General features: G+C 35.6%; 1 protein-coding gene across 1 annotated transcript in view; it reads right to left on the bottom strand.

Annotated features, from left to right (window-relative positions):
• Positions 1 to 1988: 1988 nt before the first annotated feature.
• Positions 1989 to 21222, bottom strand: part of LOC138814333 (zinc finger CCCH domain-containing protein 13) — a gene marked incomplete at its 3' end in the record, with an annotated part of 29229 nt that continues 9995 nt past the window's right edge. The window contains exons 5-10 of the mRNA XM_070003324.1: positions 17392 to 17500; positions 12655 to 12794; positions 11609 to 11763; positions 6330 to 6527; positions 5266 to 5576; positions 1989 to 2444 (exon numbers count right to left, since the gene is read on the bottom strand). Coding sequence (XP_069859425.1) covers positions 1989 to 2444; positions 5266 to 5576; positions 6330 to 6527; positions 11609 to 11763; positions 12655 to 12794; positions 17392 to 17500 — 1369 coding nt within the window. The remainder of the gene's footprint in view (positions 2445 to 5265; positions 5577 to 6329; positions 6528 to 11608; positions 11764 to 12654; positions 12795 to 17391; positions 17501 to 21222) is intronic.

Genomic DNA, 21222 nt, shown 5'->3' with positions numbered 1-21222 from the left:
TGTTACCTGAAATTTTTTTATGAAAAGATGCAGGAAAAGGATGTTCATAATAACTTTATATGTAACAGACTCAAATTTGAAATCTTATGTCTTTCAGTGGTGAACAGTCAAATTATGGCAGAATATACCATGAATCGTGCCATGGATAGTATTCAACAGTAACAAGGAACATCTACTGAGATACATGCAACTTGGATGAATTCAAGGAAGATTATGTTGATTAAGAAAAAGCCAATGACAATAACAGCATTCCATTTATGAAATACTTATGCAGGACCATATTAGAGGTTATTGGGAGTCACAGACAAGAAGGAGGGGTAAGTGTAGCTATAAAGTAGTAACACAAGGAAATTTTGATACAGTTCAATGTCTTGATTGTGGAGAAGGTAATATAAGACTATACATGTAATAAAGATGCACAGTTACACAAAAACAGTGAATATGAATAAGCCTTATGTGTTATGCCAATGTTGATTTCTTGGTTTTGTTTCTATACCATAGTTATGTAACATGTTAACATCAGAAAAACCCCATACATCATGCTGTAATTTCTATGAATCTCTCTACTTAAGAGAATTTGAACTTTTTTTTTTGGGGGGGGGGGTCTGGTTGTGGGGCCTGAACTCTGGGCCTGGGCACTGTCCCTCAGCTCTTCAGCTCAAGGCTAGCGCTCCACCACTTGAGCCACAGCGCCACTTCCGGCTTTTTTCTTTTTGCTCATGTGGTGCTGAGGACTCGAACCCAGGGCCTCAGGCATGCAAGGCAAACGCTCTACCACTGAGCCAACTTCCCAGCCAGAGAATTTGAACTTTTTAATGGGGATGATACAAATAGAAAAAGGGTATGAGTATGGGGCTGCTAAAAGCAAAAGCAAAAACTCTGCAAGGCTCTGCCTCAATCTTACAGACTGTACCAAATCAATTCTGATGAAGAGGCTAAGTTCATTACAAATTTAAAAACTCACAAATAACCAACTCAAAGTAATAGAGAGCACTTCCTCAAGAAACACACACTTACACACACACACACACACACACACACATACCACACTTTCCATATAAAAGGCTTTGAAACCTAAAATTAAAGATATTCCTGAATAAAGTACGTAAATACCTACAAGGAATGTCTTAGAAATTAAAGATCAGGAAACAGCATTTAAGACTATGAAAATGCTACAGGTAAGGTGCTAGTAGCTCACACGTCTAGAATGATCATAATAGAAAGGAGGCTATTTACTATGCATCTTTGTGATTTTTTGAAACTCTTAACCATGGTGGATGTAAAATTTTTTTGACTAATAAATACCATTTATAATGGCAACAAAAAAGACAGTAGCCAGGAATAAAAAAATGAGAAAAACCTTAATAGAAAATGTATAAACTGATAAACTATTATAGGTAAAAATCCAACAGTTTTTTCATAAAATTAAAAACTAATATTTTGAATTTGTATGTAAAAGGGTCAGGAAGTCAGACATGGTGGTAATTTTACCATTCAGGATGATTGGGAGGTAAAGGCCACCTGGACTGCAAGACCCTGTCTCAAAAATAATTAATTAATTAATTAAAAAAATCATTTTACAGAACTTCAGGAACCGTCAACACTTAAATGATTTTTCTGGAATATTGACCAGGGATAGCCCAATAGGCTAATGGAAAGAGTTCTGTAGCTCTGTAGCAGTGTTTGGAGGTAGGGTAAATAAAGGGGTATTTACCCTAAATCAATACAGTAAGCTTAATAAAATATATTAGACTCAGTCGTTTAGACAGTCATAAATGCAAAGTCATTTGGGTGATGGCAAATTCCTTTTTCCCCCTGAGAAGAAAAAATGGAAAATCACAAATTCAGATCATACATTCAACTGACTGAAAATCATAAAATAATAACAATGAATGTAAAAAATAATGCATTTAGAAAAGCAATCTTAAATTTAGTACTTGCTATAGGAATATAGAAGATACAGTTGACTAACAAGAGAAAAGCCTTACCCTTTTCAGGTATCTCTGGACCTCTCCCCCTACTTCTACCCATGCGGTCATTCCTAATTTCACTCCGAGACTCATTTCTGGAGTCATTCCTTATTTCAGTACGAGAACTTTCTTCTCTTAAGTGATTTCTGCCATAACTCCGGGATTCATCCTGGTATGTGTCTTCCTTCCGATGAGTATCTCGACCTTCACGGTCCCTATAGTCATGAGAGTCCCGGGTAGACCTTGAATCTCTGGGGTCTCGGCTTTCCTTGGTTTCTCTACTATAGTCCCTCATCTCCCTAGAGTCTCGGATGTCTCTGGAGTCTCTTAGTTCCCTGCGGTCTCTAGTATCTCTCCGATCCCGGCCATCTCGAGGCTCTCTGTCTTCTCTGTGATCTCTAGAAGAGCTCTGGTCCTGTTCATACTCTCGCTCTTCTCTTGTGTCCTTTTCTCTGTCCCTTTTGCTTCTAGTCTCTGTAACACAATTGGAAATAAACTGTAATTCTTTACAGAGTTTCACAAAACTAGATCTAGCTTATTTAATATAGTGCTTTAAAAAATCTTACAATATTCATATTATTTTTACAGCAAAAGCAAAAACATGGACAAATACTAAATTAAACCATGTTTTTATTAAAATTCAAGAGGTAATTTTATTGATACCTGATAACTGTATTTTTAATTGGATAAAACTTTGAACAGCAACTTCTCCTGCTTAGAGACCCTAAACTCTAACAAATAAAAATGGAACATATCTTGTATAGCTTTTAAGTAACAATTTCTGATTCTGAGGCACACAATTAATCACTTCTACAAGTACTAAGCTACATTACAACATATATGTTCACCTCAAATGTATTTAAGCACTAGAGAGTAGCTGTCTGGCAAAAAAAAAAAAAAAAGTATTTAATTCTGATATTCTATCTTTCTGAGCTGCTTAACTTACTGATAAGTGCAACCATTATTGAAGTTTTCCCTATAGCATTTCCTAATGTATAATGTATCACAGAAAAAATAAATCCTTCATTTTTTTTAATAAACGGGCCTCACTGATTACATAATACAATCTTGTCATATTATATATGAAGAAATAGAGGCCCAAGGCTGAATGGTTATTCAACTCTGTATCTCAATGGAATTTGTATACTAAGAATCCTTAGTTAGATATGCCTAGGGAAGGCATAGCTTATTACAAAAATCTAATATGTAGCCAAAAAATGAATGAGAACTCTTAAGACTAAACCTACCCTTTTATTCAGGTTCATGTGTGCGTACATGTGCGTGTGTGTCTGTGTCTGTGTGTCTGTGTTGGTCCTGGGTGATGTCCCTGAGATTTTGTTTTTTTGCTCAAGGCTAGCACTCTATCACTTAAGAAACAGCTCTACTTCTGGCTTTTTGTTAGTTAACTGGAGATAATAGTCTCACAAAGTTTCCTGCCTCGCTAACTTTGAATTCAGTCCTGAAATACTAGAATTACTGACATGAGCCACCAGCATCCAGTAGTTAGTCAGGATCTTATGCAAGTTGCTTTCATATCCTGGAATAGTCATATTCTGAGGCTATTTTAGAAAATGTAGCAGCTGTATGCCTTAAACTTTTAAATGTATCAATGTATCTCCTTTTGTCTTTTCCCTGGTGGCTGAAATACATGGAATTTTTCAAGGACCTAAATACCTTGAATTCACAGGCCCTAGGACCTCATATCAATACCCTAACTCAATGCCAGTTGCTTTCCTTATATACCCAGGTGTCACAAATGCTGCTAAGGACAGAAACAAGAGGCAAGGGTCCAATATAGCTTCAGACCTCTGAGTGCACAATTATGTTTCTGCTCTTCTTCTCATGTCAACTGTTAGTACCACATCCTTCTTTCCCAAGTCCCCATTATTTTCACAAAAACATCTAATAAGTACATTCTTGTTTTTACCTACTCACTCATTCTTCTACTGAAATCATTCTTATTTCAGAAGATGACATTTAAATAGGGGCATAATCATCTGCTTAAATCTATTCAATTTCTTTCATGGAAAGGTAAAGAAACATCCAATCTACTAAAGATTTCTGCTATACTGTAGTCCTTCTTTCCACAAAAAAGTATTCCTATGAGATCTGATTACATATTACTTTTCTTTCATTAGTTTAATAGCAATACAAAATCTTCACTAGTAATTAAATATATACCTTATTCTTGATCAAATATAGTTGTTAAATATTTTATTAAAATTAATAGCTAGAGGGGCTGGGAAGGTGGCTCAGTGGTAGAGTGCTTGCCTTGCATGCATGAGGCCCTGGGTTCAATTCCTCAGCACCACATAAGCAAAAGGAAAAAAGCCAGAAGTGGCGCTGTGGCTCAGTGGTAGAGCGCTAGCCTTGAGCTGAAGAGCTGAGGGACAGCGCCTAGGCCCAGAGTTCAGGCCCCACAACCGGACCCAAAAAAATAAATAAATTAAATTAAATTAAATTAATAGCTAGAATTTTCCTTCTTACTAATGTTTCATAAATATTGTGTTTAAATTTCTATCATGTATTCTATATGTAAGTTAATATTGTTATACAGTTAATATTGTTATGGTTCCAGAATCATGTACACAAAAACTGTAAAATAGGTGTATTCTCTGGACCCAATCTACACATCCACCATTTTGTGTGTTGTATGTGTATTTATGTGTGTATGGGGTTTGAACACAGGGCATCATTCTCTCACTTGGCTCCTGCTCCCTTCCACTACCCTCATGGCTAGTGATCCATTACTTGAGTCAGTTCCAGCTTTTTGCTGGTTAACTGGAGACTAAGTTTCATGGATTCATCTGCTCAAGCTGGCTTCAAACCAAGATCCTTAGATCTTAGCCTCCTGAGTATCAGGAATTATATAGGTTAGAGTCACCAGTGTTGGGAGTTGTTTTGTTTGAGTACTGCAGACAGAACCCAGGGTCTCACACATTCTAAGAGAGTAGTCTACCTCCAGACCTACTTCACTGTTCTTTAAAAGACACAAAGTAATCAAAATAGAAGCTCTAACAAGATGGCCAAATGTACTCAGTAGAATATCTTAAAAGGAGGCAGGAACTAACATACCTGTATGTGCTCATTTATATGTACTTAATACTGTGCCTTTCATTTCTGCGTCTTTAAGCATTTCTAACTTCCCTAGTTTGTGTGATACAGAGGCTTAAAATGAAGCATTCCTCCTTCATCCCTTTCCTATTAAAATAAGTATGGATGTCTAATATTTTAATTATAAAGCATTTAAGCAAAAGAACCCTAAAGACCAGCCAAGCTAAAATACAATGCACACCTTCCCGCCTTTCATGCCTTCGATCATGAGACTGTGAAGTTCTGTCATGATCATGCCTCCCCTTCTCTCGCATTGGGGAGCGATGCCTTGGAGGACTCTGCTTTCTCTGTGGAGAAGACAAACAATGTGAAGGATAAGGGGAAGCAGAACGTCGTAAAGATGGAGTTAAAGTCCGCTGATAAGATGGTGAAGGAGTTCTTTTGTGCCGAGGAGAAGGAGAATGTCTTTGAATAGATGATCCCGATTGAGAGGATGATGAGTGATGTCTAGAAGATATAGGAGAATGATGTTGTCCAGCTGGGGAAGTGGATCTATGAAGGAAAACAATAAACATGCTCAACACCCTCAATTGTAGCTAAAGGAAAAAAAAATCTTTAAAACAGTAAAGACTGTATACCCTAACTTAAAGCTTAGAATTCACTCTGATAAACTCTGACTAGTAAGAGCTACATAGGAGGTGACTGCTCATAACTTCAAGGTTTCTAGGAAGGGGAAGCTATCACTACTTGAGCCAAGCAGAGTCTGTGCTGGCTGTTTTGATATTTAGGACTTTACATTCATCATCAAGTTACCATAAAACACAGAAAATACCAAGCATTGGTGAAGATGTGGAGAAATCAAAACTTTTGTGCATTGTTGGTGGGCTTGTAAATTGTGTAACTGATATGGAAAGTAAGTTCCTTAAAAATTTCCTCAAAAACAGAAATAAAATTATTTTATGATCTAGTAATCCCACTTCTGGGTATGTACTCAAAGTAACTCAAGTAACTCAAAGAAGAGTCTGGAAGTAGTGGTTTAACAATACTTTCTAAGTACTAACAAACTATACATTTTAAAATAGTTAAGATGGTAAATGTTTATGTTTTTATAACAACAAAAAAAATCCAAAGATAAATTTCAAAAGCTGATATTTCAAAAGCTTAATCATCCATGACTCACTATTGAAACTACTAAGCAGAATACACAACTGGAAATTAAACAAAAAACTCATACTAATGTTTAAAAACTTAGGCAGAGTAAGCACTTGAGATTCTACAAAAGTAGCATTTTTAAATCTTACTTACCTTGGCTTCTCTCTTTTTTCTCTTTGCCTTTCAAAATCTCGTCCTCTGTCCTTCCCATCTCTTGGTTTTTCTTCAATCCTATCTTTCACTTTATACTTTTCTTTATATTTTTTCCCCAGACCAATATCTTCTAGTATAGGAGGAGGAGGACTGGGTGTACGTGGCCCTTTCTTTTTACTTTGGTTGCCTTTTGAATTCCTGAAGGTAACAAAGAGCTATCGTTACAGGTCTAAATATTTTTGTAATACCAAATGGATATTTTAAAAAGTGCTTTTTAAAAATAGCAGCCTTAGGGGGTTGGGGAGTTAGCTCAGTGGAAGAGCTCTTGCCTGGCAACTGCAAAGTCCTGAGTTCGGTCCTCAGGTCTGGGAGGTAAAACAGCAGCCTTTGCCAGGCACTGGTGGCTCACTCCTGTAATCCTAGCTACTCAAGGAGGCTGAGATCCAAGGATCACAGTTCAAAGCCAGTCTGGGCAGAAACATCTGTGAGACTATCATCTCCAATAAACTACTCAGAAAAGGCCAAAAATGGTGCTGTGGCTGAAATGGTAGAGTGCTAGCCTTGAGCACCAACATGATGAGTTAAAGCCCCAAGACTAAAGAAAAAAAAAAAAAAAAAAAAAAAGCAGCCTTCTTTTCCACTGCTTTACTTTTAACTACGATGTATACTAGTAACTGATACTTACTACTTATTTTTCTAAATACTGCCTATTGTTAAATAAAACAACTGCTTCAACTGGATTTTTAAGTTCACACTATAAAAGTAGATAAAGAAAGCAAAACTGATCAGGTATCTCTGTATCTAGCTCCTCAGAAAACAGGAGGATTCTAGTTCAAGGCCCTTTAGACAAAAATTTAATGAGAACCTTCTCTCAATAAACAAGCTGAGGACTCTGAACTTCTACCTTTTCCACACTTAATTACATCAGTTTTAATTCCACTGCATCTCTGTTACGACCAAAACTTCTTAAGTTTATTAGCTACTGTATCTCCTGGATCTCTCAAGTAAATTCCAATGCCATTCCCATCTCTTCTTTTACTTGCCACTATCTTAGTTATAAAATTGAATAACATTTTCTTTAAATAGAAACCATCTTGGATCCGAAATTTATTTCCTATTACCTTGAGTAATAAGAAATAATCTCCGGCTGGGAAGGTGGCTCAGTGGTAGAGCGCTTGCCTTGCATGCCTGAGGCCCTGGGTTCGATTCCTCAGCACCACATAAGCAAAAAGAAAAAAGCCAGAAGTGGCGCTGTGGCTCAAGTGGTAGAGCGCTAGCCTTGAGCTGAAGAGCTGAGGGACAGCGCCCAGGCCCAGAGTTCAGGCCCCACAACTGGACCAAAAAAAAAAAAGAAATAATCTCAATATTCCTCAGTAGTCTCAATATTCCTTGGATGTAAAAAGATAGTATACAGTCCTTAAAATTGCTGATACAATTTAAAAAAAAAAAAAGCATCTGAATTATGATTAGCATGCAGAAAATTTAACTATCTTGATTCTTATCTTTATTTCTTATTATCACAGATTGGGTCAATCACTTAGGTAAGTAAGAAATTACTAAAAGCTGATGACAAAATTTATTTTTCATTCTTAATTTCTAAGAACAACAATACATCATCTCATTGAATATTTATGAGATGACTCAACCTTCTTATACACCTAAAATGCAATGTGTTTATATTCCTAGATATCTATCTAAATGAAAATAAAAATAGAATTCTTAACAGAAACTGAATTTCCACATTCTGCCTATGTTTACCAATCTTTTTTTCCTTGGCACACTGCTGAACCATACATCTGATACATTTCGAAATTAGGTGTGACCAACTGACCAAGACCTGGTCAAAAGTAGGTGAGGATGGGCTGGGAAGGTAGCTCAGTAGTAGTGTGCTTGCCTTGCATGCATGAGGCCCTAGGTTCGATTCCTCAGCACTACATAAGCAGAAAAAGCCAGAAGTGGCACTGTGGCTCAAGTGGTACAGCACTACCCTTGAGCTGAAAAGCTGAGGGACAATGCCAAGGCCCAGAGTTCAGGCCCCACAACCGACCAAAAAAAAAAAAAAACAAGTGAGCAAAAAGGATGTGTATGTCTAGGTCTGATTCTCTAAGGATTCTTATGATAGACCAGGCAATTGGTAGACTACAGATATAAAGTTTCCTTGTATATTCCATTCTTTGATTTTCTTGAAAGTCCAAGAAAAGAGAATCATGGTCAGAAGGTACCTGTGTTACTGAATTTCATGTATAGCACAACAGCTAATATTTGGAAATACCTAGTTTGATTCCACTTGAGAAATTTTTGTTTCTTCTGAACCTAAATGTTATGTTAAACCACTGACATTTTGGGATTTAGCTATTGCTAGAACCAGGATTATCCTCATAGACTTACTTACTAAAGAGAGAATTTCTTCACGTTACTTTTACAAATATATGTGCTTAAAAAAAACAATTATGCTACACTGCATTGTTTTCTAGGTTTTTTTGTTTTGTTTTGGTCACTAGTGGGGCCTTAACTCTGGGACTGGGCTTTGTCCCTCAGCTCTTCTGCCAAGGCTAGCGCTATACCACTTGAGCCACTGTGCCACTTCCCGCTTTTTCTGCTTATATGGTACTGAGGAATTGAACCCAGGGTCTCATGCATGCAAGGCAAGCACTCTACTACTGAGCCACCTTCCCAGCCCTATTGCATCATTTTCTAGAGGAAGGAAGCAACATTGATTTTGCATATTCTCATATCAATAAGACCTTTCAAGATATGATTCTCTCCCATCCCAATCTATTTGTTTTGAATATCTTTTGACATAATTCATATTTGTATTAGGAATAAAGAAAAACTTAACTAAAAAAACTAAGATTAAAACTGCAGATAGAATAGATATTAGATGTATGATTTTTTTTTTGGGGGGGGGAGAAGTACTAGTACTGGGGCTTGTATTCAGGGGGCTAGGTGCTGTCCCTGAAGTTTTTTGCTCAAGGCTAGGCTGTACTATTCAAGTTACAGCTCCCCTTCTGACCTTTTGGTGGTTAATTGGAGATTAGAGTCTCATGGACTTTCCTGCTGTGGACAAGCTCTGAATCCTCAGATCTCACTCAACCACCTATGTAGCTAGGATTATAGGTGTGAGCCACCAGCTCATAGTGATTTATGATATTTATTAACACTCTATCACATATCTCAAGATTAACAACTATACCGAATCTTAACTATCAAAAATGCTAACTTTCAGGGAGAAGTTTGAGTTGTGATTTGACAGTAATTTTATGTCCATTCAATATGAAAATGTTTACTTGCCTCTGAATTGACTTACTGGTATTAGCTGAAATGTTCAGTTGAATTTAAACTGAATTAAACTGTTTAATGTGTTTTTTGTTTACTGTTTGATCCAGCAATAAAATTAAAATTTGATTATCTGACATACTCATTAATGTGAATTGCAAAGAGAAACAGTACATGATAATTCAACATGCTTTTTTTCTTTGTATTTCTTTAAGTGTGTTTTTTTAGTCTTTTCTTTCTTGGTACTGGGGATCAAACATAGGATGCTGCACTTGCTAGGAAAGTGCTTAGCCACTGACCTGTATCCAGCTCCTTTTTGATATTTTTAATGTACTCTTTTCTAGGATTTCCTGTGCTATTATTAATATTATGGTGCAATAGTTAACAAACTATTGCAAGATAGGAAATATAGTAGTTAAATCAATGTGAAAAATTGTGTTACTAACACAATAAAAAAGAATAAATGAAAGAAATAACAAAGCCTTCATCTAAACAATAATTAAAATTTTCTATAAAGAGATTAAATTTCAATTATTTCATGAATGGAAAATATAAGAAAACAAAGAGAAAGAAAGGGCATTTCTGGTATGCAATTCATTGAAGAAATGACAAGAAATATACACACATATATGGTTAGCCAAAAGGATAAGAATAAGTGAAACGGATCAAATCACACCATGATTCAAGTTTTTCCACATCACTTTGAGCTATTTACTCACTAACAGAACAAAGAAGAGGATCAAGTCAATGTTACTGAGTACCTTATTACAATGCAAAGCTCTATGCAAAGCCAGCACGGTGGAAAAACAGTACAGTGAACCATCAAGGTGGAAAAACAGTACAGTGAACCATCAAGATCCCAATTTCAAGGAGCTTAAATTTAATAGAGGTTGTAAAACATATGTCATAGCCAAAATATAAGTACAACAAAGGAAATAAAAATTATGTCTGGTAAGGAGAAATAAGAAAACTTTTCAAAAACTTTGAGTTTAAGTTAAAGATAGAGACAGATTGAATGTAGAAGATTGTAGTAGGAGGGAGATTAAACAAAAATATTGCCAAGATAGAAAAGATCAAAGTATGATTATCATACTGAAAAACTCAATTTCCTTCTATAAAATGGAAAACCTCTGAATTTTCCATGGTAATACATTAATCAGAATATTCCTTAAAGATTTCCCTAAAAACATGAGTAACATGAATGGGTGGAAGGTTGGTAATAGAAAATGTGTTAAAAAAAAGTCTGTGTAGGCATGGTACTATATAGCATGAACACTATAAAGTGGACACCATTTGTCAACTGATCAAATGTTAGAGGAAGGAGGCTTTAGTTATTTTTTAAAGCTAACTTGTGAAATTTAAAATAATAAATAGTATTGACATTTAATGAAAACTTGCTAAATTATTGTTGAACCCCCATATAATTCTATCTAATTATCTCTTATTTTGACAGCTGTTACCATTTTAAACATGCCCAGCTGCTGCGATGCGTACTTTTTCTTGATCATGTACATCAAGAGATAATAGTTATTGTATATATTCTACAATATCTAAAAACTGAAAGCAACATGTTCAATAAAAGTATGTAGTATGAATACTAAAATGAAGTAAAGCTAAAACTATCAATGTAGATAAATATCAGAAAATGTAAAGTGAAAAAACCAAGACAAGCCAAGTTACATAATGTACTTGTTTTACAATTAAATAGATGACATCAATATTGCAGTCTGTGTAACAGTACACATTAGTGAAAGTATAAACACACATGTATATAGTTTATAAACCCAAGAAAAATTCACTATATTTCATTTCTTAAAAATTGAAAAACTCTGAAGCACATGCACATATAACAGTATTTAATAGTTTTCTGTAATTTTTTTACCTTTTAAAATAAAGGCTTACACATAATACTAAATGTATTAGAGGTAAATTTTTATAACCAACTAAGTAATTCTTTCCAGTTAGCATTCAGAAAAATATACACTATTTATTGCCCCACTGACCTCTGCTGGTCCAGCAAGGGAGAAGACACTGCAGAAGTCTTCTTGTCTTTCTTGGCAGCTGAAGAAGATTTGGGGCTTGATTTCCGCTTTGGAGATTTGCTAGACTTTCTTAAAGGTGATGGAGACAATTTTGATCTAACTACTTCTGGTGAAACCTTTCAAGAGAATTCAGTAAGTCAATTCAGAAATTCATTCAATCATTATACAACAATAATACATCCTTTTTTTTTCAAAAAAAAAAAAAAGAACCCTTGGATTAAAAACTAAGTAGTACTAGTTACCATTTGTTGACAGACTAATTACTGAACCCAAGTTTTAACCTGTCATAAGTAGGTTTGTAGGTAGGTAGGTAGAGATAGATATATCTATCTATAGATAGATAGATAGATGATAGATAGAGAGATAGATAGATAGATAGATAGACAGACAGACAGATAGGTTGATTGACTGCCAGTTGTGGGGGCTTGAACTTGTGGCCTGGGTACTATCCCTGAACTCTTTTGCTCAAGGCAAGCACTCTACCACTTTGAGCCATAGCACCACTTTCCATTTTCTTGTGGTTAATTGGAGATAAGAGTCTCACAGATTTTCCTGCCTGAGCTGACTTTGAACCACAATCCTTAGATCTCAGCCTCCTGAGTAGTTAGGATGACAGGTATGAGCTACCAGTGCCCAGTTTAAACTATCGTATTTCAATGAGCTAACATACACTAGTATCAAGAACACAAAGTTAGGAGATTTCAAGGTCTCCTAAATTAGTTTCCAGTGAGCTTTACCTCCACATCTTAGAAAAGTCAACAGAGCACTCTAAAAATAGCATGGGCCCGAAACAGATATGTACATTCAATTACTTCCTATTTGCTTGTACCCTAAGCAGTGGATCTTCAGCTTTATTCAACAGCAAAATTATTTCCTATTATTAATAAATGGAGGAAATAAATTACTCTACAGTAAACTGATCAATGTATCAGTATCTAGAATAATTCATTTTTCTGATCACTATTTGTGCTATCACATGCATATATTTCTTGAAATAAATAAGATACCTCCTTTTTAATGATAATTTCTTCTCTCTTCTCCATATTTTCTTGTTCCAGCTTCATTAACTCCCTCTGAATCTTCTGCCGCTTCATTTCCAATGATAACTCATGAACATAATCATAATTAATATCTCCATTGTCAGAATCTTTAAAATAAAAAATTTTTTTAGAAAACATAATTATACAGCTTTATAAAAATTATATAAATTTAAATGGCAAGTTCTTTCATTTGAATAACATAATTCTAAATATTAAATATAGTCTACAAAGAATTAAAAGTACAATGATTAATTTCTTTGTGAAAAGCAATACCTTCTTATGTTTTGTGGGGGTTTTTTGAGAGTAATTTAGGATTATGTGGGGATTTGGCATTTTGTTAAGAGATTTATACTTACAATTCAAGCTGGGAATGTACTTCAGTGGTAGAGTGAACTAATGACTAACATAGAAGTTGCCTCTACTTTTAACATAATGCAAGAGGTTGCCTAACATGAAGGTCCTAGCTTCAATCCAGTATTGCACAACTAATCAAGCTACAATTAAAGCACTGAAATATGCTAAGAATGAAAGAAAACAAAGCCTTCAATATTTCATGCTATATTTGATGTGATAATCTCCTTGATTTATTTGAAAAATTCATTGCTCAAGTAAGGTTATGTGTTGAATTTATAACATTACCTTTTATAATTTGGTAATTTTTTTGTGTAAGACAAAGAGTTACACTGAGCTGGGCATTGGTGGCTCATGCCTATAATCCTAGCTATGCATGAGGCTGAGGATCATGGCTGAAAGCCAGCCAAGGCAGCAAAATCTATGAGACTCTTACCTCCAAATAACTAGAAAAAGCTGGAAGTGGAGCTGGGGCTCAAGTGGTAGAACACTAGCCCCAGGACTGGCACACACACACAGAAATATTTATAATAAAAATTAAACTAATTTTAATTAATTTTTTGCATATACGTATTGATTTCTGTCCTAATCCAATACCACATTGGGCTTTACTGATCATAAGCAGAGGTGCTTTCTCAAGCTTCACTTCTACCCTTATTTCCTAACCTGAGCTAAAGAGATAACAGCAACAAAAAACCCTAAAACACACTAAATCTAAGTATTTCTACATAGCTGCTTAAGATAGAAGAAAATATATTGCCAGGTATAACACAGGTGCATTGGAATGTTCTTGATTGGTGACTGAAGGTATGTCTATATATTCATTGTCTGTGTGACCAAACTTCATTACTCATCTTATGCTATAGTATGATGACAATATCACCATAATAATAAAATAGACTAAACCATGATGTTAGTCAGAAAGCAATTACTAAATATTTAAGGGTAGATAGTTCTTACCACAAATAATTAGAAGTACTGACTTTATTAAATGAATAACAGCTACCTTTACTTACTACTTTGTACTGGATTAAGACTGTATGTAGGTAAATAAAAAAGATTCAACCAACTTGCTTGACTATATTCTTAAGTAAAATTCTATAATCAAACATCTAAATAAAACAGTAATTGAAGAGAAGGTAACAGTGTGCCTTAGCTATCTAAACCCTGCTATCTCCAAATATCAATAGAGAACACATAAGAAACAAAAAGGTAGCTTTTAGTATGTAATCCCAACTACCCAATCAAGGGAGGGGAGAAGCCTCAGCATTTAAAGTATCTATGTTGATCAGATATGAAGATTCACATCTTTTATCCTAACTAATCAGAAAATAAGAGACTGAGAGGATCCTAGTCCCACATCAACCAAAGCAAAAGAGTATGACCCTATCTGAAAACTAACTCACAAGTAAAAAAGGGGTATGACCCAAGTGCTTACCAAGCAAGCTCAAAACTCTAAGTTCAAAACCCAAGTATTGCCCTCCAAATATATACACATCTGTGTGTGTGTGTGTGAGAGAGAGAGAGAGAGAGAGAGAGAGAGAGCAAGAGAGAGAGAGAGAGAGAGAGAGAGAGAGAGAGAGAGAGAGAGAGAGAGAGAGAGAGAGAGAGAGAGAGAGAGAGAGAGAGATCTGGAGAATCACAGTTCAAAGCCAGCCCAAGCAGAAAAGTTTGTAAGACTCCATCACCAAAATACTTAGCCAAAAGCCAGGACTCAGTGTTAAGAGTGCCAGTCAAGCAAGTAAGTCAAATGAGCACAAGGCCAAGTTCAAACCCAGTTACAGAGGTGTTGAGAGGAAATCTTAGGAGATTTCAAAAATATTAAATATAACTTGTACAGTATATTTAACACAGAAAATACTCAAAATACAACAAAAATATATGCAACACACTGAAGTGACATTCTTTATAAAGGACCCTTACTGTTGAATAAAACAAATAACAAATTCAAACAAAAAGAGAAAAGATACAAACGACACATAAATGTCTTTTTCATGTATTATGGAGTCTTGTTCCAACTTTAGTACTGTTTGCAAAAGGCCCAGATACTTTTTTTTTTGGTCATGGGGTTTGAACTCTGGGCCTGGGCACTATCCCTCAGCTCTTCAGCTAAAGGCGAGAGCTTTACCATTTGAGCCACAGCGCCACTTCATGTTTGTTTTTTTTCCCTGAGTGGTTTATTGAATGGAGATAAGAGTCTCTCTCAGACTTTCCCTGCCCTGGCTGGCTTTGAATCCTGATCCTTTGATCTCAGCCTCCTTAGTAGCTAGGATTACAGATGACTACTTCTTGTAAAATAGTTTATACAAGCCTTAAGAACATTCACATACCCTTTATATAACAGTTTTATTTCTAGTAACTTATTGCTTGGAAATAACTAATGTTTTAAGAGCCTACAAAAGTCTCCTACTTCCTTTTGTTTTCATTTATGCTATATTCTCACTATTAAACATCTAAAATAATTCTGAATACACACAAGAAAAAACAATGAAGCTCCTTCATATTTTATCAGCACCATCCAATGGTAACACTGTTGACAGTTTCATGTTTCATGATAAAAAAAAACTTTACATTCTTCTCATTAACATAATTTAAACATTAAAACAAGAGCCTAAGCAATGCAGAAGATTAAGGTTGGAGGATTAAGAGGTGGGAGTCCTGGTCTACACAATAAGACACAACCTTGAAATAAGTAAGTGAATAAACAAAACAATGGAATCAAATACAAACATGTCCTATAAACAATATTCTCCCATGTCATACACAGGGCTCAACCATTTTCCTTTTCTGCCATTCCATTCTATCACATTCCATGCCATTCCTTATTCCCTTTCACCTATTTCAGCAATATCCAGGTCTGATGTCAGAGCCTTGTGTTTTCCAGGCAGGTACTCTATCCCTCTAGCCCTTTTTTGCTTTTAGTATTTTTCAAGTAGTCGCTCACATTCTTGCCCAGGGCCAGACACAGACCATTATCGTCTTACCTAAAGCCTCACACATAGCTGGGACTACAGGTGCACATCTCCACATCCAGCTAATGGATTGAGATGGGGTCTTGATAACTTTTTGTAGCTGGGATTACAGGTGTGAGCCACGTCCAGCCCTCAATCACCTTCATTTTAACATCTGCAAAGCATTTCATAATAATGAACCTACTTGACCAGTTTCCTTCGGACAGTCATACAGCTTGTTTGCAATAATTTGATATTATAAACAGGAGTTCAATGAACATTTTGATAGCTATTTTGTTTTATGAGAAAGTTATTTCTTTATGACAAATTTCTGCATTTTCTGGAATAAAAGGTAAGTTAGTTTCTATTTTTTACCATGGCCAAACTGCACCCCAAAAAACAACTATCCCATCATAAACTTCCATTTAAAAACATTAGATTTTATATCTGCTGAACTGTAGTCTTTTCCTGCAGTGAGGTTGTCCATTTATTGTTGACCATTTCTATTTCTTCCAAGTTAACTATTACATAAATTTTGGCAGATTTTTAAGTTGATTAGTATCTTCTTGGGTATCTGTGGGAGTTCATTATGTTTATAATGTCCTTATTAATTGATACATGTCAAATATTTTCTCATGTTCAATATATCACATGTCAAATATTTTCCTCTAATTTATGCTACCTTTAGTTATACAGAAATGTCTAATTATTATGGAATCAAATCTTAAAAGTTCATTTCTATGTTTTTTATTTTATACTTTATTATAGGAAAATGAACTTGTGTCCAAGATTACCAAAATAGTTTTATACTGGATGAGAGCTACTGGATAAGAATGTACAGCATTAACTTCTTATCTATCAGGTAAGAGCTTACCTTCCAGAACAAAGAGGAAGAGAAAAATATTCATGGTGGGAAAAATCTACTATTTGTTTAAAAAAAAAAAGGCTCAAAAGGCAATTTTACTTATAGTCAAAAATAAATTCTGTGGTTCAATTGGATTTCTTCTGAAAAATGACAGCCAACAATTTCTTAGAAATAATTTTCTCAGACGTTTAATCCTTAACCTCATTTTTAGCATTTTATGTAAAACAAACAAATTTCTTTTTTTTTTTAGCCTTAGTATTGATGAATTTTAGTATTACACCCATGATAAAACCCCATGCTGCACAATGAAGCTGCAGAAGAGGAAGAAAGGATGGGGCAGTTTAAACAGGCAACACAAAGTACTTTTTCTGCCTCTGTACTACTACTTTATACTAATTTCTGCCTTACTGCTCAGAAATGGGTTAATCTGGTAATTCTAGAAGAATAGAGAGGTCACAGGTGAACAGTCTTAGGGCTCATTAAAAATCTACAAAGTGAACAATCAGATTATTAGAAAGCAAAGGTTTTGAAACTCACCATCTCTATTTGTTTCCCATTCTACATTTTCTTCTTCACTTTCTGGGGTTCGTTCTTTAGTGATTTTTATGTCTTCCTTGTCTCTATGTCTCCCTCTTGAAGATTCTTTCTAGAAAGTAAATATATACATAAAGATGACCATATTTTGAAAAACTATATGAGGTAGCTCTTAGAACATACAATATTTTCATTTCATTTAGCTGTTTCATTAAACAAATGCTTTTGTAAAACAATCATTTATCTACAAGTAAGGACTGACAAGGTCTAGTGTAGCACCATAGAAAAAAATCTACCTTGTAATTATTTTATTAAAAAATAGTGATTTGTTAAATGTAATCAGTACTTCAGATTTTAGAAACATAATGAAAATCTACTACTTTTAATAAGCACTTGATAATTCTCTCACATACTTACTGTGGGAAAAGTTTTAAGTAGGTATAGATTAGAAAATTACCAATTAAAAAACAATAAAAATATTTTTAATCCCCCAGAAGTCTCAAAAATAATCAATCTAGGAAAATCTACTAAAGTAACAGACATTACATACTGAAGGATAAATCCAAACTCCTTTAGTAATTTTATAAAAGCCTTTTCTTCCTTTTTTTTTTCTCTTTCTTCTTTTGGTGCCAGTACTTGAACTCTCAAGGGCCTTACACTCTTGCTTGGTTTATTTGCTCAAGACTGGTGGCTACCACTGAGTCACAACTCTACTTTTGGTGGTAGACTGGTGATAAGGGTCTCACAAGGTTTTCTGCCCAGGGAGGATATGAATCATGATTCTCAGATCTCAGCCTCTTGTGTAACTAAGACACAAGCATGAACCAACCACCAATACCTGGTTTACAAACACTTTTTACAAAAAGGTGATTTTTGCCTATTTTTATCAAGCTAAATCAGTTAACAGATTAATCCTTTAAAAACAAAAACAAAAAAGAACAAGTTTATATCTTAATCCAAGTGTAACATCGGCCTAAATAGGAAACAATTGATAGTTCAATTTATAAAATTCAACTGACCAATTAATTCAACCTATTATATAAGACTCCAAACCACATTTTATTAGGTAGAATTATGACCTCTTATAGGTATCTCAGCCCTCAGGGATGAGACCCTCCCTGGAGTGTTTGTTTCCCAGGACAAATGCGAATGCGGACAAGAGTCATTTGGGAACCCTTTAGGAGTGCATCCGGGCAACCTGTTCATGCTCCTCCCCCAAGCTGCCCACTGTCCAATCACTTCCAACAGGCAGCTCATCACGTGGGGCTGGAGGCCCTACACCTACATGCCAGGGCATGCCTGGTACCCTGGAGGCACCCCTGAGGCCCCGCCCTCTCTGGCGGCCCTGCAGAGCCTCACCTCTTGATGCCCCGCCCCCTCCAGCAGACTGGGCTGACTATCTGGGACGGCTGTCTGGTTATTACATTGGTAGGAAAAATATAAGTAACCAGGGCTACCTCCCCACTACTGTAAAATTCTTACTTTTATTAACAATCTACAACTATGTATGACAATGAAAATGACATTTAGTGCTCAAACTTTTTTCTGATCATCATCAGTCATATAACTTGGCTGCCTAAAACAGAAATTATATTCTCCCTGAAATTTGCTTTTAAACTGCCTTTAAACTTTATGTATTTAGATATAAAGTTATATTTTAAGTATCAAAATGACTTATATGACTACTTATTATGACAACTCTCATTAGGCAACAAAATGACTGAAAAAACTATTAAAGATCATACTAGGCACTGTGGCTTATAACTGTAATCTTAGTTACTCAGAAAGCAGAGATCTAAGAATCACAGTTCAAAGCCAGTCCAGATAGGAAAGTCTCTCACCTATTATCTGTAATGAACCACCAAAAAGCCAGAAGCAGAGCTGTGGGTCAAGTGGGTAAAACACCAGCCTTAGGCAAAAAAGCTAAAGGATAGTGCCCACCTAGTATGGAAACAAACAAAATCAACACTAAAGTGCAAAACCCAGAGTTCAATCTCTTGTTCACACACACACACAAAATCCTCGGGACTAAAAAAAATTATGAAAAAATTCTAAAAATGGATGGCCACTGACTTGTACATCTAAAAGACTAAAAGAGTGTATTTTATTACAATCAAAAATTAAAACATCGATACTTAAAAAAATATGTCTTTGCCCATCTGTTCTGAGCAAAGGGATAACCCCATAGTGCATCTGTAAATCCTAGACATTGTCCTACAAATTATTGCTTTCTTGAATGTGGCCAAAATTATTAGCAAGCCCCTAGTCATCTAGGTCTGATGGCATGCATCTGTTGTGGTTGCAGTTATGCAAGAAGCCAACAGGTAGGAGGAATGCAGTCCAAGGATGGTCTTGGGCAAAAATCCAAAACCCTATACAAAAATGACAAAAAAAATATAAAGAGTAACCCTCTTTGACTCAAGTGGTAGATGACTGCTTAGCAAGGTATCAGACCCCTCAGTACTTAAAAGAAAAGAAAATTAGCTCCAAGTTTTTACAAGAAAATGAACATCTTCCAGACAATGAAAACAAGAGGTATTTTTGTTGTTGTTGTTGTTATGGCTTTTGTGTTCTCCACTTTTTGTCTTGTTTATTTGTCTTTGGGAGGGAAAGGAGGGGCACAGAAATGGAGGGAAGAAGGGTAAATAAATGCAACAGTGATACTCAGTAGACACTATGTTGAAAATAAACTATACAACCTGTGACATTTACACGACATATCCAGGATGGATAAATCCACAAAAAGGACTGATGGTCAATGGAGGAAACAGGAAGGTGTTGCTAAAAGGTTTAGGGGTTCCTTTAGGGTGGAGAACAAAACCAACAACACTGTATGTATGACCTGAATGAATGAATTCTATTTTATGTGACGTTAACTCAAAAATTATGTTTAAACAAACAAACAAACAAGTATGACATTGGAAAAACTTTGCTATGGGAAAGATTCAAATTCATAACCAACACTTGTATTTTCTTTTTTCCTTTTTTGTTTGTTTGGTCATGGAGCTTGAACTCTGGGCCTGAGCACTGTCCCTCTTCAGCTCAAGGCTAGAACTCTACCACTGTAGCCACAGAACCAATTCCTTGTATTTTCTTTTATTCAATGAACTATTATATATTTCACTTTATCTTAAATTTCTTTTTTCCTTTTGGCTTGCCAACAAATTCACATCTAAATATTGTGGTCCCACATGCATTGCTGGTAAGCTATTAAATTATCCCCAAACTTTGCTTCCAAATAGTTACAGTTCACAAGTGTTCTACCAGGAACAACTTCAATCTTTCTTGGAAGTAAAATATGACCTTTGATTGATTTCTGAAAACTTTAGAATACTTTTAAAAATTCATAATCTCCAGCAAGATATCAAAACCTTATGAAGTCTATCTTGAGCCAGTCAATTCCTTTCATCTAGCCATCAGAAAGTACTGTCACTAGAGCCGGGCGCTGGTGGCTCACGCCTGTAATCCTAGCTACTCAGGAGGCTGAGATCTGAGGATCGCGGTTCAAAGCCAGCCCGGACAGGAGAGACCGTGAGCCTCCTATCTCCAATAAACCACCAGAAAACCAGAAGTGGCGCTGTAGCTCAAGTGGTAGAGCACTCACCTTGAGCTGAAGAGCTGAGGGACAGCTCCCAGGCCCAGAGTTCAAAGCCCCACGACCGACAAAAAAAAGAAAGTACTGTAACTGTTTCCCAGGGTACTGTTATCCTTCAGATTATTGTAGCCATATAAGACATTAGAACTCCTAAATATGATTACTATACATACATCTAGCATACAACTTAATATTTAAACAGAACTTAGAAAAAAATCACCACTGAAATTTCACTGAGT

Source organism: Dipodomys merriami, unplaced genomic scaffold, assembly GCF_024711535.1.
Source record: "Dipodomys merriami isolate MVZ:Mamm:240054 unplaced genomic scaffold, mDipMer1.0.p SCAF_6, whole genome shotgun sequence".
NCBI classification, from domain to species: domain Eukaryota; kingdom Metazoa; phylum Chordata; class Mammalia; order Rodentia; family Heteromyidae; genus Dipodomys; species Dipodomys merriami.
The sequence above is the reverse complement of the archived record's forward strand: the minus strand, read 5'-3'. Positions and strand labels throughout refer to the sequence as shown.